General features: G+C 39.7%; 1 protein-coding gene across 3 annotated transcripts in view; it reads right to left on the bottom strand.

Annotated features, from left to right (window-relative positions):
* fndc5b (fibronectin type III domain containing 5b) overlaps nucleotides 1–6,710 on the bottom strand; it is a 56,543-nt gene extending 49,833 nt beyond the window's left edge. The window contains exons 1-2 of one of the 3 annotated variants that reach the window (XM_070556202.1): nucleotides 6,644–6,700; nucleotides 1,409–1,819 (exon numbers count right to left, since the gene is read on the bottom strand). In XM_070556202.1, the coding sequence (XP_070412303.1) occupies nucleotides 1,409–1,487 (79 nt within the window). In that variant the 5' untranslated portion in view covers nucleotides 1,488–1,819; nucleotides 6,644–6,700. Of the gene's footprint in view, nucleotides 1–1,408; nucleotides 1,820–6,643 lie in introns of all 3 variants that reach the window. The other 2 variants (XM_015976819.3, XM_070556203.1) reach the window with 2 other exon arrangements.
* Between the last annotated feature and the right edge of the window lie 7,024 nt (nucleotides 6,711–13,734).

The raw sequence follows: 13,734 nt of genomic DNA, 5'->3' as shown, positions 1-13,734 counted from the left end.
GTCATCATTTAATTCATTTTAACAACATTTTGATATTTCCAGAGATTAATGGAAAAAAACTACACATTGTCACTTTAAGTACCTATATTTGCCTTTGACTCAAAGGAAAGCCCAAATCTAATGTCCAATGGAGCGTGCTTAGACCGACATGCAGAGCTAAATCATTTTGCTTCGCCAACTGACGGTCTGGATCTGACTGATCATAATTGAAAAAGAACAAGTAGGCCTTTCACAATTTTCAGTGAACCTCCACTTCGAATTTGTGCCTACCTTAAAAATAGATGATCTCCCAAAGAATTTTGGGGTTAATTGCTGTTTTTTTTAAAGGTTTTCTACTAAATGTGTTTTTATTTGATGTTCTGTTTACCAGACTGACGTGGAATAATCATCGGTCACTTTTAGGAAATGAGATTAGCCACTCCACACAACTTCTAAGTCACAGCTTGATTTATCAGGTCATGCAATGGAAGGGTTGCACTTCTTGATGTCGTCAGCGTAGTGCTGCTGCAACTGCTGAGTATTCCACAGATGTGGAGATTACTGAGATAAAATGCCTAATTCTTCTTGCTGCTGCTGTGGTCTAAAGGGTTTTGAGTGCCCGTGTGTGAGTGATCCATTGCTATACGACGCCCTGCTTGACTTTGTTTTTCACTGTTTATCTTCCAGACACACAATTCCAGCAGGGAGAGATTCCCAACTATTCTCAAGCCTTCTGATGTCCAAAGATGGCTGCAGAATTTTGGAAATTCTGAAAACTACTCATTTCTGACTCCAGGGAGCCAAATAAAAGCCCCTCTCTGTAGGCTGAGATAAAGCCCACATGATCTTATCACAGAGAGTTGGGCTCTTTTAAAAGGACTATCTGGTATCTCTCAGCATATTATCTTGAAACAATGTAAGATCTTAAGCGAGAAATTCGTTTTCTTCCTGAGCGTGACTCATTCCAGCATGAAGGATAGGATAGGATCACACTGAAACAATAATAATCTGATACTGTCTTCATCCAGGATGTAAAGGATGTTCACAAACAAACAAAGGTAAGCCGTAAAGGCATGATTTCTCTAGGTGGTGAGGGATTTCTCCCAGTCATGTTGTCCACATTCTTTTTAGAACCTCCATGTGTCATACATTTCTAGCTGTGATCTAAGTCAAGACATGTTGCAGTATGAGATGATCTGTTGTCAGCCATTTTTGGCTTTCTAAAGCTTGTTTACCAGTTAATGCACACGAAAGACACACACATGCAAAGCGCATGTCATGATGCCCGTCCAGCGCTGCACGCATGACTTGCTTTATAGTCCTGCAGATGGAGATTACAGCATGTGTCTGATCAGCCGGTGCACACCCCCCCCCCCCCCCCCCCGTGTTTACTCGCAACGGTCGCTCATCAACCTGTGGTTCAACTCACCGGCTGTAACGGAGGACGCCGAGAGGAATGAGCCCAGCAGGAGCAGCAGCACCACTGCAGACAAGCCCGGTTTCTCCATCCTCCTCCTGCTTCTTTCAGCGAGGCTTCACATCCTAGGAGGCCCATTTATGACTAACGCGAGGGAACGAGCATCGCCGGTCGGGCTACCGGAGACAACGGACTTGTTGTGCAGGAGACGATCAGCTCAACTTGTGAGCTGCAGCATCGGCGGCGGGGGGAGCGCACAGAGGGAGGAGGGTGGAGGCTCAGAGGAGGGGAGGGGGAGATCGTTGCTGCTGCTGCGTCCGATGTGGAGGCACGGTGATGCTCCTGAGGCCACCGGCGGACTTTTGGTCCTTTTGCCGGGAGACTGAGAGCGCAGGGTAAAACAGGGACGCGCAAGAGCTGCCTCTGTAGGGGGCAAGGGACACACACACACACACACACACACACACACACACACACACACACACACACACACACACACACACACACACACACACACACACACACACACACACACACACACACACACACACACACACACACACACACACACCGTCCCAAATTACTTGACCAAAAAATGTCAATTTAGCCTGTTTGGTAATTCCCAATTCACGTCGGTCTGTAAATGTGTATAAAATTAATATTGTTATTATTCTTGATGGAAGCATATTTTGTTTGCAGCAATTTCTTTCTTTTTATTTATTTATTTATTTATTACATTTTAGACGTTTCCTTGACAACAGCATTGCCTCTTCTGGCACCATTACATTCAAATGAACACTAATGATTTTAAATAGAAATGTTTGTGAATTAACAGTTTCATGATTTTTGATGTTTAGATTTGTTTAAATTTTAGTTTCGTTGTTTGTGGAAAACTGTGATTAAGACCTAAACCCAATTAATTGTCACGGTTTTAAACAGTTACATAAGCGTATTTCTATTATTATTATAAATAAACATATCAGTCCATCTCATTGATGAATATTTGAGCAACAGTACAATTTAATATTTTTATTTTCTTGATCATTCAACAACAGAGCATTTTATAAACTCTAAAACAAACAATAAAAAGTCAATTTTTATTTTATTTTGGTAACCCAGAACAGGTCAAACATGGACTGAGTCCACCCTGAGTGTTCAAACCCAGCAGGGTTCGGTGATCAGTGTTAATGTTGTTGAAAATTCACTTGTGACAAACTGGATTGAAATGTTACTCAGAATTTGTTCATAGATAAATTATATAAAAACATACATTATTTATGTTAATAATTACGTTTATGACATGAGCTACTGGAGTTACAGTTTTGTTTATCATGGACCAGATTTGTGTAGCTGCATTTTGGTTTGTGGGAGGAGAAGCTGATCGCCTGCTTTCGTCCTCCATCACTGTGAGGTTTACGAAGCCTTTAACTATCCCGAGGCACAACATATAGAAGATAACACTGGAGGGATCAGACACAAACATAAGCTTTTATCCCAACATGCAGGTTCCTGTGGGAGGAAAACCAGTATACCTCAATGTGCAAAATATATATATGGAAATACTTCATTCACATACAGTATATGTATGTACTACAACAATGTGTGCATGTTAAAGGGGAAACAAAGTTTGCAGTGAATCGATTGGTTTTGTTGGTTGCTTGTTTGAAGGAAATCATGCAACAACATTATAAACTAAAGCTTTCTAATGTCTCTATCACTTTAGTGAGAAGAGACCGTGCTTCCTTCTTCCTCTTTTCCACTTTCTTCTTCTCCATCTTTGAAGGTTACCAGAACTATTTTAGATGACAGCAATCATAGCTCTTTGCGCTGCCACTGACAGTTTTATCAGTCAACTGAGATTCAAATGAGCAAAACCTCCCTTGGGGGCTCTCCGCTGTGGATGCCAAAAAAATTAAGACCTTGAATTTTCATCTGTTGTTGGTCCGATTACTTATTTTCACAGGACACTTTGCAGAGAGATTTATATCTTTGGAGCACTACTTTTAGAGGTCAATGTATTTGGAGCGTGAATGAGACTGGATGCTGATTTGATGTGGGTGTTAAGAGTGGGAGAAAGGTTCTAAGGAAGACTACTTCAAACTTCACTAAAACATTTCTTCCTGTAGCTCAAATTGTGTGCTTTTGTTGTTTGAAAGCATCGCCTTGTTTGTTAACTGATCCCTAAGTCAACCAGATGTTTATCCAGCTTGCAAGTTGCACCAATAAGAGTTTAGGTTAGATCAAATCAAGAGGGAAGCATAAACTGAAGTGTATATGATGGATTTTGTGTGAAACTGATGAGGTGTTCAGTGGGATCAGAACTGGTCTGAAGAGGCCTTAATCCTTGTGAGGCTGCAGGAAAGTCTGCAGACACTTTGAAGAGGCAGTACTTGCCTTTTCCTTGTCTGCTCTCTACAAATCCCAAACTACCCCTGAAGGGTTTTGACATTGTATGTGTGTGTGTGTGCAAGCGTGCGTACACGTGTGTGTAAATGAAGATGAAGAAGGATCACAAGTGAAGTGGGATTACAGTAGAAACTGGAGCAAGATCTAATTCATTGAAGAAAAAAGGTGAAAGAGAATTAAAGGAATGTCATTTGGATGTGAAAAAACCAGTCTGGGCTAACTCAAGTCCTTCCAATGTCAAGCTGAACATAAACAACCAGATGGGACAAATGTCCTTGTATGTGTAAGTCACCCATGAATGCTGCCACCCTAAATATACAACCAAAGAGCTGCTGACATCATCAGATCTTGTTTCATTCATGGATTTTTGGCCCTTTTCTTTGTTTGCGCATTACATTTGATCCCGGGACTAAAGCTGTTCACCTTTCTCATCTCCCTTAAATAAGTGGGAAGATAACTCAGGAAACAGCGATATTGGCACTCATTTAATAGTTTACAGTGTGGTGATTAACCTACAACCAAAGATGAAACAGGTGTTAAGAGTTCAGGGACAGAAAGCTGACAATACCTCTATTAGTCCCACACGTGGGAAATTTCATCGTTGCAGCATAGAGGACAGTACAGTCAGACAAACAGGTAAGACAAAAACACATAATTTGATAAAAAACAGTAATATTTTAAAATATAAAAACTAACAAAAGAAAACCACAATCTTCCTCATTCAATGGCCAGCTGCAGTGGCCTCGTTATAAAATCTAACCACTGCTGGGAGAAATGATCTTCTGAACCTTTCCCTCATGCAGCGTGGATGCAGCAACCTGCTACTGAATGAGCTACTCAGTGCTGCCAGAGTCCGGTGCATGGGGTGGGAGATATTATCCATCAGAGAAGATAGCTTGGCCACCATTCTCCGCTCAGTCACCACCTCCAGTGGGTCCAGAGGGGCTCCAAGAACAGAACTGGCCCTCTGGATCAGTCTGTTCAGCCTTTTCCTGTCCCTAGCCGAGATGCTGCTAACCCAGCCAACCATGCCGTAAAAAACTGCTGAGGCCTCAACAGCATCGTAAAAGGTCTTGAGTAGTGGACCCTGGACTCCAAAAGACCTAAGCCTCTACAGCAGGTACAGCAATCTCTGCCCTTTTTTGTAGAGAGCTGCTGTGTTATCTGACCAGTCCAGTTTATTATTTAAATGAACACCGAGGTACTTGTAGGTCTCAACAACTTAAATCCCCATTCCTTAGATGTTCAGTGGACATACTGGAGGGTGCCTTTGCCTGCAAAAATCTACCACCACCTCTTTGGTTTTTCCGGTGTTGATCTGGAGGTAGTTTTGCTTACACCAATCCACAAAGACCTGAGTCAGCTCCCTGTACTCTTTATCATCCCCGTCATTAAAGAGCAAGTCACCCCCAAACCAACTATTTTTTTCTGATAAACTATATAAATGCGTGTCTAATCGTGCTGCAGACACGTGTAGTCAATAGTTTTGCACTTTAGTGCATTTTAGTTAAAATTTAAAGTTTCTGCCTGAAACTGTCAGTGTTGTGCCGTTGTCAGGTAAAAACTCTTCACTGCATTTGAATTTAAATCTGCCACCGCTATTGGCTAAGAGGTATGCTATGATGTAAACTGGTACATTATGATGTCACAATGTCGTGAGTGTGTGTATTTGTTAGTGGCTCCACCCTCTCGGTCTGCTAGGCAACAGCATTTGTTGCATTTTTCAAACATGAAGTGGGAGTGAAGTACGCTTCTTGTAAGGGGTGACTTGCTCTTTAATGAGGCCGACTATTGCTGAGTCGTCGGAGAACTTTTGGAGGAAACAACTTGTAGAGTTACAGGAAAAATCTGCGGTGTAGATGGTAAACAAAAATGGTGCCAAAACTGTTCCCTGCGGGGCACCAGTATTGCAGATAATTCCACCTAAGGAGTGGCTGGGGCTTGGGGGGGGGGGGGGGGATGGCCACCCATAGAAAATTGCTGACCCCCCAGGAAAGGCCAGTGTTATCATATTGATGTTCACTCAAACCATAAATTAATCTACTTAATTCGAGACGTTATTGTAAAACCCAATAAAATTTTACAATTAATGAGTAAAGAAATATTCTCAATTTTTAAAAATAATATGTTTCTGCTACTCACCATTTTAAAAAAGGGTCATGTCTCCACAGTTTTTGTGACGACAGCAACAAGTGAAATAAACTTAAAACTAAAATACTAAAATAAATTTTGAAATAAAATTTCTAAAAACTGAAACGTACTTTTCTGAAATGTTTGTATTTCTCATATGTAAGTGTTTTGGATAGTTATTGTTTTTTTTTTAATAAAAAAGAATGAAGGAGCAATGCATCGCCACAAGCTAAACACTCCCAGAGTTACCTCAAGGAACATTTTTGGTGTGCCGCCTCGAAGGTTTATTTTGCACCCTCTGGCCACCCTTATCAAAATTCTGTGGCCGCGCCCCTGATTTTCTTAACAGTTCTAGGCAAAACACATTTGCTAATCCCATTAACAATTTTTTTTACTTAAAACAAGATTAGTTGTTAATTTTTAGGAATATTTGTCTTATTTCAGGTAATGCTGTTTTTGCAGATAAAAACTTTTATCTTTTTAGACAAAAAACTAGAGATGTGTGATGGCCACATCTATGTCCACACAACGGTGAACGTTAGTACACTCATGCACTTACATGATTTCAGTTTGTACGTTTATATTTCTTTGGATTTATTGTTTAGACGGCTTAAATGCATTAGTTCTGATTGCAAACGCACAAATTTAGTTAACTGCTGTATTTTATGCCTGTCATTTGTTCAATTTAAGTTAATTTATGTTTTCTCTTACCGGTGCTGAGAGGTTCTCCACTTCCTGCTTCCTGAGATGGGACAGGCAAACAGTGGTGAAGGGGTTCTGTCAGCTAAATACAGGAGGAGCTGATGGGGCCAAACCAATAGCTCCATGAAGAGGGGACTGAAGGGTTTCCTTTAGATTGTTATTTTGTCATTTGTTAATTAATTTAAGTTTGAAGTGAAATAGTTAGGTTTATGGGTTAGGGTGTTTAGGTTTATTAACAATCTGACTGTACTGATTTGTGGTTTTAGTTTTAGTTAGTAAATGTTTGTCTAGTAATTCCTATTGTTCATATGGTCTGATCAGCCAGTGTGTATATATACCCTTGTGTGTCTTTGTTTGCTAGGTCGGTTATGGTTTCAGTCAGTCAGCATGTTAAGTTAGCAGTTTATTGAGTTTCAGTTTGTTTGTTTGACCTCTTTTACGAGCTCGTGCTAGTTTTTGTGAGGATATTTTAAAAGAAAAGGAAATTAAAGAGCCTCTATTTTTGGAGATTTCCTGTGTTCTTCCACTCATTTGACTTGATCCCTCACAAGATGCAACGATACCACTTTTTCCTAAACCGATACAAAACCGATACTTGGATCTGAATACTAGTGATGATGATGTGAAGCCTTTTGAACCAACAAAGCTTTACAATCCAAATGTATTGAAAAAAGGTTCAAGGTTCGATGCTTCAAAACTCTGTGAGGACATCTGCTGGTAAATGTTTGTATTTCATTGTATTGTCAGCCAATTCTACTGAAAAAGAATGGTGTATTGAACTTTATGGACAAATAAAGCATTAAAAAGCTTCCTCAGGATCATATAATAATAGTATCTTGAATTTGAACATTACATTAAATATACTAAAATTGCTTGTCTTGGTGTGAATACTTGAAATGAAACAATGTTTATTTTTATGGGATACGTGATGAAATATATCGAATTTACACATGTTAACATTCTCTACATATTCAAATATTTTACTTTTCACATTTCTATTGGATTATTAGGCAGGAATAATTAGCTCAATTTATGTATCTTTTTTAGAAATAGAGTAACAAAATGAAGATTAGAAAATTCACATAAGGATAGGACATACTAAATTCCATTACACGTACAACCAAACTGAAAAGCTCATCAACTATTATATTAATTACCAATAAAAGAAGAAAAATCATACCAAACTAGATTTTAATTTAATTAAAGGAAAATGACAGACGGTCTATAAGATATAGCCCTACAATATGCACCAAGTATTACTACTATAAAGGTAATTTACTAGACTAGACCAAATACATTTTCAAACCTTATTTGGAGAGATTAAACTGAAACATTCCCACATCTCAGAACGCCCTCTTTTTGCTACAGGATCCATTTTTGCGACTCAGTGTTTTATCACTGAATACTGAATCCTGAACCGTCAATCTCAGGTCATACAAACCTGTATGGCAAGCCAAATAAGCATTTATTCTGATATCAGGATATCAGCCAGAATTGTCATGAACATGTAAGCCATTTCTGTCCACTAGTTAACTAGTTAGCCATGTTTGCGTCAACTAGTTAAATATCGAGGGTGAAAATGTGCCCACTAGTTAACTAGTGACAGCAGAAATGCACACTAGTTAACTAGTGAACACATTTAGGCTTCAGTAGTTAACTAGTTGACACAAAAACTGCTCACTAGTTGACTAGTAAAAGCAGAAATGCATACCAGTCAGCTACTTGAAGGTATTTGTCTCACTAGTTAACGAGTGAGGGTCAAAATGTGCACACTAGTTAACTTGTGGTAGACATAAATGCACACTAGTTAACTAGTGAACACACTGAGCAATACTAGTTAACTAGTAAGATATGAAACATTTTAACTAGTTAACTAGAGAGAATTTAGGCCTTACTAGTTAACTAGTTGACATTTACGTTGTCACTATTTAACTAGTTGACACAAACATGGCTAACTAGTTAACTAGTGGACAGAAATGGCTTACATGTTCATGACAATTCTGGCTGACATCCTGATATCAGAATAAATGCTCATTTGGCTTGCCATAAACCTGCGCCTCGCGGTTTGCGTTGCTTTAAATGTTTGAAGCAACGTGTGAAGCGGTCACGTGGGTGGAAGGGTGAATGAAGCATCGTTGCTCATTGGTCATGTGACTTTCAGTAAACAAATCAAGCTCCGACACAGTGCTTTGCTCTGCGGTGGTTCGTTTTGGTGATACAAGCTTCGAATCCTGCGTGTCACAGGTAAGATCACTACTGAATACTCGCCGATACCAATTACCGGTACCGATACTTCTATCACACAAAAAAATGCAATGAATTTGAATACAGGTTTTATTTTCTTCTCCGGTTACAACAGGAAAAGACTGTGTGGTGGATTAATTTTTTTATATATGTATATATATATATATATATATATATATATATATATATATATATATATATATATATATATATATATATATAATCGGAATTATCACAAAACTAAATATTAGGTGAACAGAAATGACAAATTACAGTGAAGCCACTTTCAGGCAACTGCACTGGTATCGCCCCAGTGAGTCGTGGAGGATGGCTGCTTATACTGAGCCAGGATTCTCTGGAGGTTTCTTCCTGTTAAAAGGGAGTTTTCCTCTCCACTGTCGCTATATGCTTGCTTAGTATGAGGATTGCTGTAAAGACTCTGAGGCCCTGTCCACTCGTAGCTGGGGATCTGCCAAAACGTAGATAGTTTTCTACGTTTTGGCCTGTCATCCACACGAAAACTGAGTTTTTTCACACGAAAACGGATATTTTTAAAAACTCCGGCCAAAGAGAAGATCTGAGTTTTCTCCGTTTTGGGTGTCTGCGTGTGGACAGACAAAACCGGAGTTTTAAGGTCCGCAACGTCACTTTCCGCGACAAAAAAATGCTGACATCACGTGTGTGATCTGTGTTTACACTAGCCGACAGCATGGATGCCCTCAGAGCTGTGCTCGCTTTATCAATTGTCCAAGCGCTTTTTGCTTGTTTGTTTTTGCAAGCGGAATTACTGATCCTTGCGGAAGACCACAGACGAAGGACGAGGTTAAGAACGGGGGAAGTACTGCCGCCTACAGGTCTGGCATGTCCTTAACAATGTATTTATCCGGGTACGTGTGGACCATCGACATACATACTGGACAATTCGATTCCATAGGCTCCAATAACACCTTTTTGTCTATAATGGGAGGTGGCCACCACCGCCATTTTGACCGTGTCACAGGTTCCGTCCTGTACCTGGATTAAAAAAGTATTAAATCGGTAAGTTTATAATTTATTTCCGTAATGAACCCATATTTTCCTTTGAGCAACTTTTCAGTACCGTATTTTCCAGGCTATAAGTCGCTCCTGAGTCGCACCAGCCATTAAATGTATAATCAAGAAGAAAAAATATATTTAAGTCGTATTTTGGGGTGACATTTTATTATTTTTCTTACAAAATCTGAGACCAAGCGTTTCACATTGCAAGACAAGCACCGGTAAACATAACAGAATGAACAGCGCGGGCGCAGCAGCTTGCTATGGTCTTCAGCCAGCAGAGGAGAGGATGGCGGTGTTTGAAACCCTCCCAGCGGGACAGGGTAACTCATTCTTGGGCGGGTCGGAGTCGGCCCACAGCAGCGCAGTGTAGCCTAAATATTTTGTTATATAAGTCGCTCCGGAGTATAAGTAGCAGGACCGGCCAGACTATAAAAAAAGGTGCGAGTTATAGTCCAGAAAATACGGTAGTTATAGCAGCCTAAATACATTTCATGTATTTCCAAAACGTAATACTTGTTTGTATCTTGTACAGCCAACTAGCCTTTATTCTGGACTCAGTACAATCCACCAAAAGTAAAGAGACATTATACAGATGAAGTAAGCACAGGATAACTTACTGGAAGAAATGGAATTATCATGAGAACCAGAACAAGAGAGCCTGATAACAGTTATGTGAAAATAACAGTTAAAAAGTATGTATGTGTAATAGAAATAAAAATATATTAGAATTAGTGTAACTCACTGTGATCCAAACAAAAAATCAGCCATAGCTGATTAGTAAATATGACATGAGGTCTGGGAGTTTTTAAGTTTCATTCTTTTATTACATTTTTTTCTTAGATCTGTTAAAAGGTCAACATGGCAGCCTGTGTCTCCAGCATCAGCTACACAACGCAGCAAGTGTAAGTTCCAAATACCTGTCTTGACCACTTCATGAATGGTTTTGTACTTTAAACAGCTAGGCCAAACCTGTTATTTTTTTCTCTATAGCCATTTGGATCATCGGTGACAGCTGAGTGAGGCATGGTGCCCAGAGAGCTGCAGAGACCCTCGGAGACAACCTTGGCCTCCCTGACGTCCGTGTCTCCTGGTTCGGTTGGGGCGGACTGAGGTGGAAAGACCTTTTCCCCTTTTTTCACTCCCTGCATGGAAGAGCAGATCCTCATGTCCTCTTCATTCACTGCGGCGGCAATGACATGGGGGTGGTCAGCAGTGTGAAGCTGGTGAACATGATGAAGGAGGACCTGCACCGGCTTCACCTTCTCCACCCATATATGACCATCATCATGTCGTCCATCACCCAAAGGTGTAGATGGAGGGCAGGTGTAAAACCTGCCAAAATTGAGTAGGCCTGGAGGTTCGTCAACAATGTAATGGTTACTTTTATTTCTAGTTTAAATGGTGCCGTTGTTGTACATCCTCACATCAGACATGACAGTCCAGGGATATTTTTGTCAGACAGAGTTCATTTCACAAATAGGGGAAATGATATATTTTTAACTAATATTGCCAATTGTCTTAATGGCCAGCTCCAAAAGCAGTGAAAGACTTCCAGGTGGGAGTCTCGCTGCTTTTGAATTTGGCCTTTATGACTGATTTATTTTCAGGCAAACAGGATAAACATATCCCTGACTGCTATAGATAATGTGCTGATGATGTAATTTATCTGTAGCCATTACACTGTTGAACTGTTCTTCCTTCAAACCACAATGTTGCACTCACTCTGCAGCTCTCTGGGCCCAGTTTAGTAAGGTTTTTTTTTATGTGCCGACACTTTGTACCCTGTTTTATAAAATGTAGTGTTAAAAATAAATGTTTTTGCTCAATTACTGGAATTTCTTTGGTTAAAACAAAAAGTGAGGAATAATCATTTACAAGTTATTTGTACAACAGGCCCATTTTAAATCCCAACAGTTTCTTAGCAGCCAATAGAAATGTGTTCTTTACTAACTTTACTTGGTTTAAAAATCTTACTAAAATAAACAGAGTGCCGTATTGCAAAACCCAATCATACTTGTTATGTAAACATTAGCTTTGTAGATATTTTTTACAGATCTATATTTGTGTGCAACAAAAACCAAACTTAAATAATTTGTCATTCTTTATTGATAAACAATAAAATACAGGTATACAGAAAGTGTGGGAAAATGATAATGTGAAAGTATTGCACTTCAAATGAAATCCTACTCATCTTTAAAAAGAAAAACTCTAAAAATGTCCTGTACAGCAACATGACAATAATAATAATAATAATACATTTTATTTAAAAGCGCCTTTCAGGACACCCAAGGTCACTTTACACAAAACACGTAATGAAATACAATAAAACAATAATAAAACCCAAAGAAGAAAAAACAAAGAGAGAAACAGTTCAATAAAATCAGAGGTTGTAGGCAGAAGTGACAGAAGAATAGTGGTCATAGAATATGACGTCATAGAATATAGTGTCATAGAAAATGACAGAAGAATAGTGGTCTGTCTGTCAGAATGTGCTGAACAGATTTGCTCTATCAAGAGGAGCCTTAATGTGTACGAGGTTCCCCTTGAGTAATATTTGTTTGGGTTATGTATCGCCACATCAGCATGTAAATGCTGAACCAATCTGGAATAAAGACTGCTGATAGAGGATAAACAAGTAAATAAGAGAAAAATTAATACAACTAGGAAACCAACATAAAAACAGCAACCAGCAGCTGCACCTGTGAAGAAACATTTCTAAGAATCATCAAGAAAACGTGGGATGAACAACTTTAAACATGTAAAGCATGAACCACAAACATCATGAACAACAAACATCGACAAGCATGTGTTCGTGCGTGTGCTGGGATGTGAAGTGTTAGACTGGATCAGGTGCACTCTGGAACGGCCACAAGCACCAGAAAACCTTGCTACAGAGAACTCAGCAAGGCCACATCCAGAACCGGGCTGACAGAGGGTCATGGGCCACAGGACACAGGAATCACACAGCTTTTCCACCTGAAACAGAATCATTAAAATTAGAATCAAATACAAATACAATACATTGTTCAGTATGACATCAAATGGATTTTTAAAGAAGGCAATTGGACTTCTTAGGTTTCATGAATATAGGAGGGTTGATCTTAAGCCTGATTCATGCTTCTCCTGCGTCAGTGCTGAGACACGCAACTCCATTATCCGTCCTTGGTATGGCATACAGACTTCTAACATCAAGCACTATACACCAACTCACCGAGCTGCAGTATATCTCCGGTCAGATCTGTCTCCGAGTCCGAGAGCTCCACGAGTGGTCAGCCCGCGCAGCAGCTAGGCGCCGCATCGGTCAGGCTGACCGGCCTGACCGCTGGGGAGTACCGGATGGAAGAATGGAACACAAAAGTGTCCCTCCAAGCGCTCCATCATATTTCAACCCATTTTTATCTTAAATGCACCGGGTTTTACCCTTTTACCCATCGAAATATGCCCTATTAATTATTTTACCATATTTTACATCTAAATTTCATGGTTAAACAGTACATGCTACATGCTAAAATGATAGTTAGCTAGCTACTTCGATAAACTCAGCTAGTTTAAAGGCAGCAGTGACATAAAATACAAATAGAGATTTTAACTTCCCGAAAAAAATGAAGTGGAGACTCCTTGGACGCTCTATTAGTGCAATTAATACCACAGCAAGTCATTTTGTCCAACAATTGCACCAATTATATCCAAAACAGAATTCACAAGCACAGAGACTCAAAATCCCGAAACAGTTTCCAGGAGAGACCGAGGCTGTACTGAGCCCTTTCCACGGAGCTAGCTCTGTGGTCACGTGGGTCTGATGCTCATTAATTATACAG

Source organism: Nothobranchius furzeri, chromosome 11 (assembly GCF_043380555.1).
Source record: "Nothobranchius furzeri strain GRZ-AD chromosome 11, NfurGRZ-RIMD1, whole genome shotgun sequence".
Lineage (NCBI taxonomy): Eukaryota > Metazoa > Chordata > Actinopteri > Cyprinodontiformes > Nothobranchiidae > Nothobranchius > Nothobranchius furzeri.
Note: the sequence above shows the minus strand (reverse complement) of the source record. Positions and strands in the feature narration are given on the sequence as shown.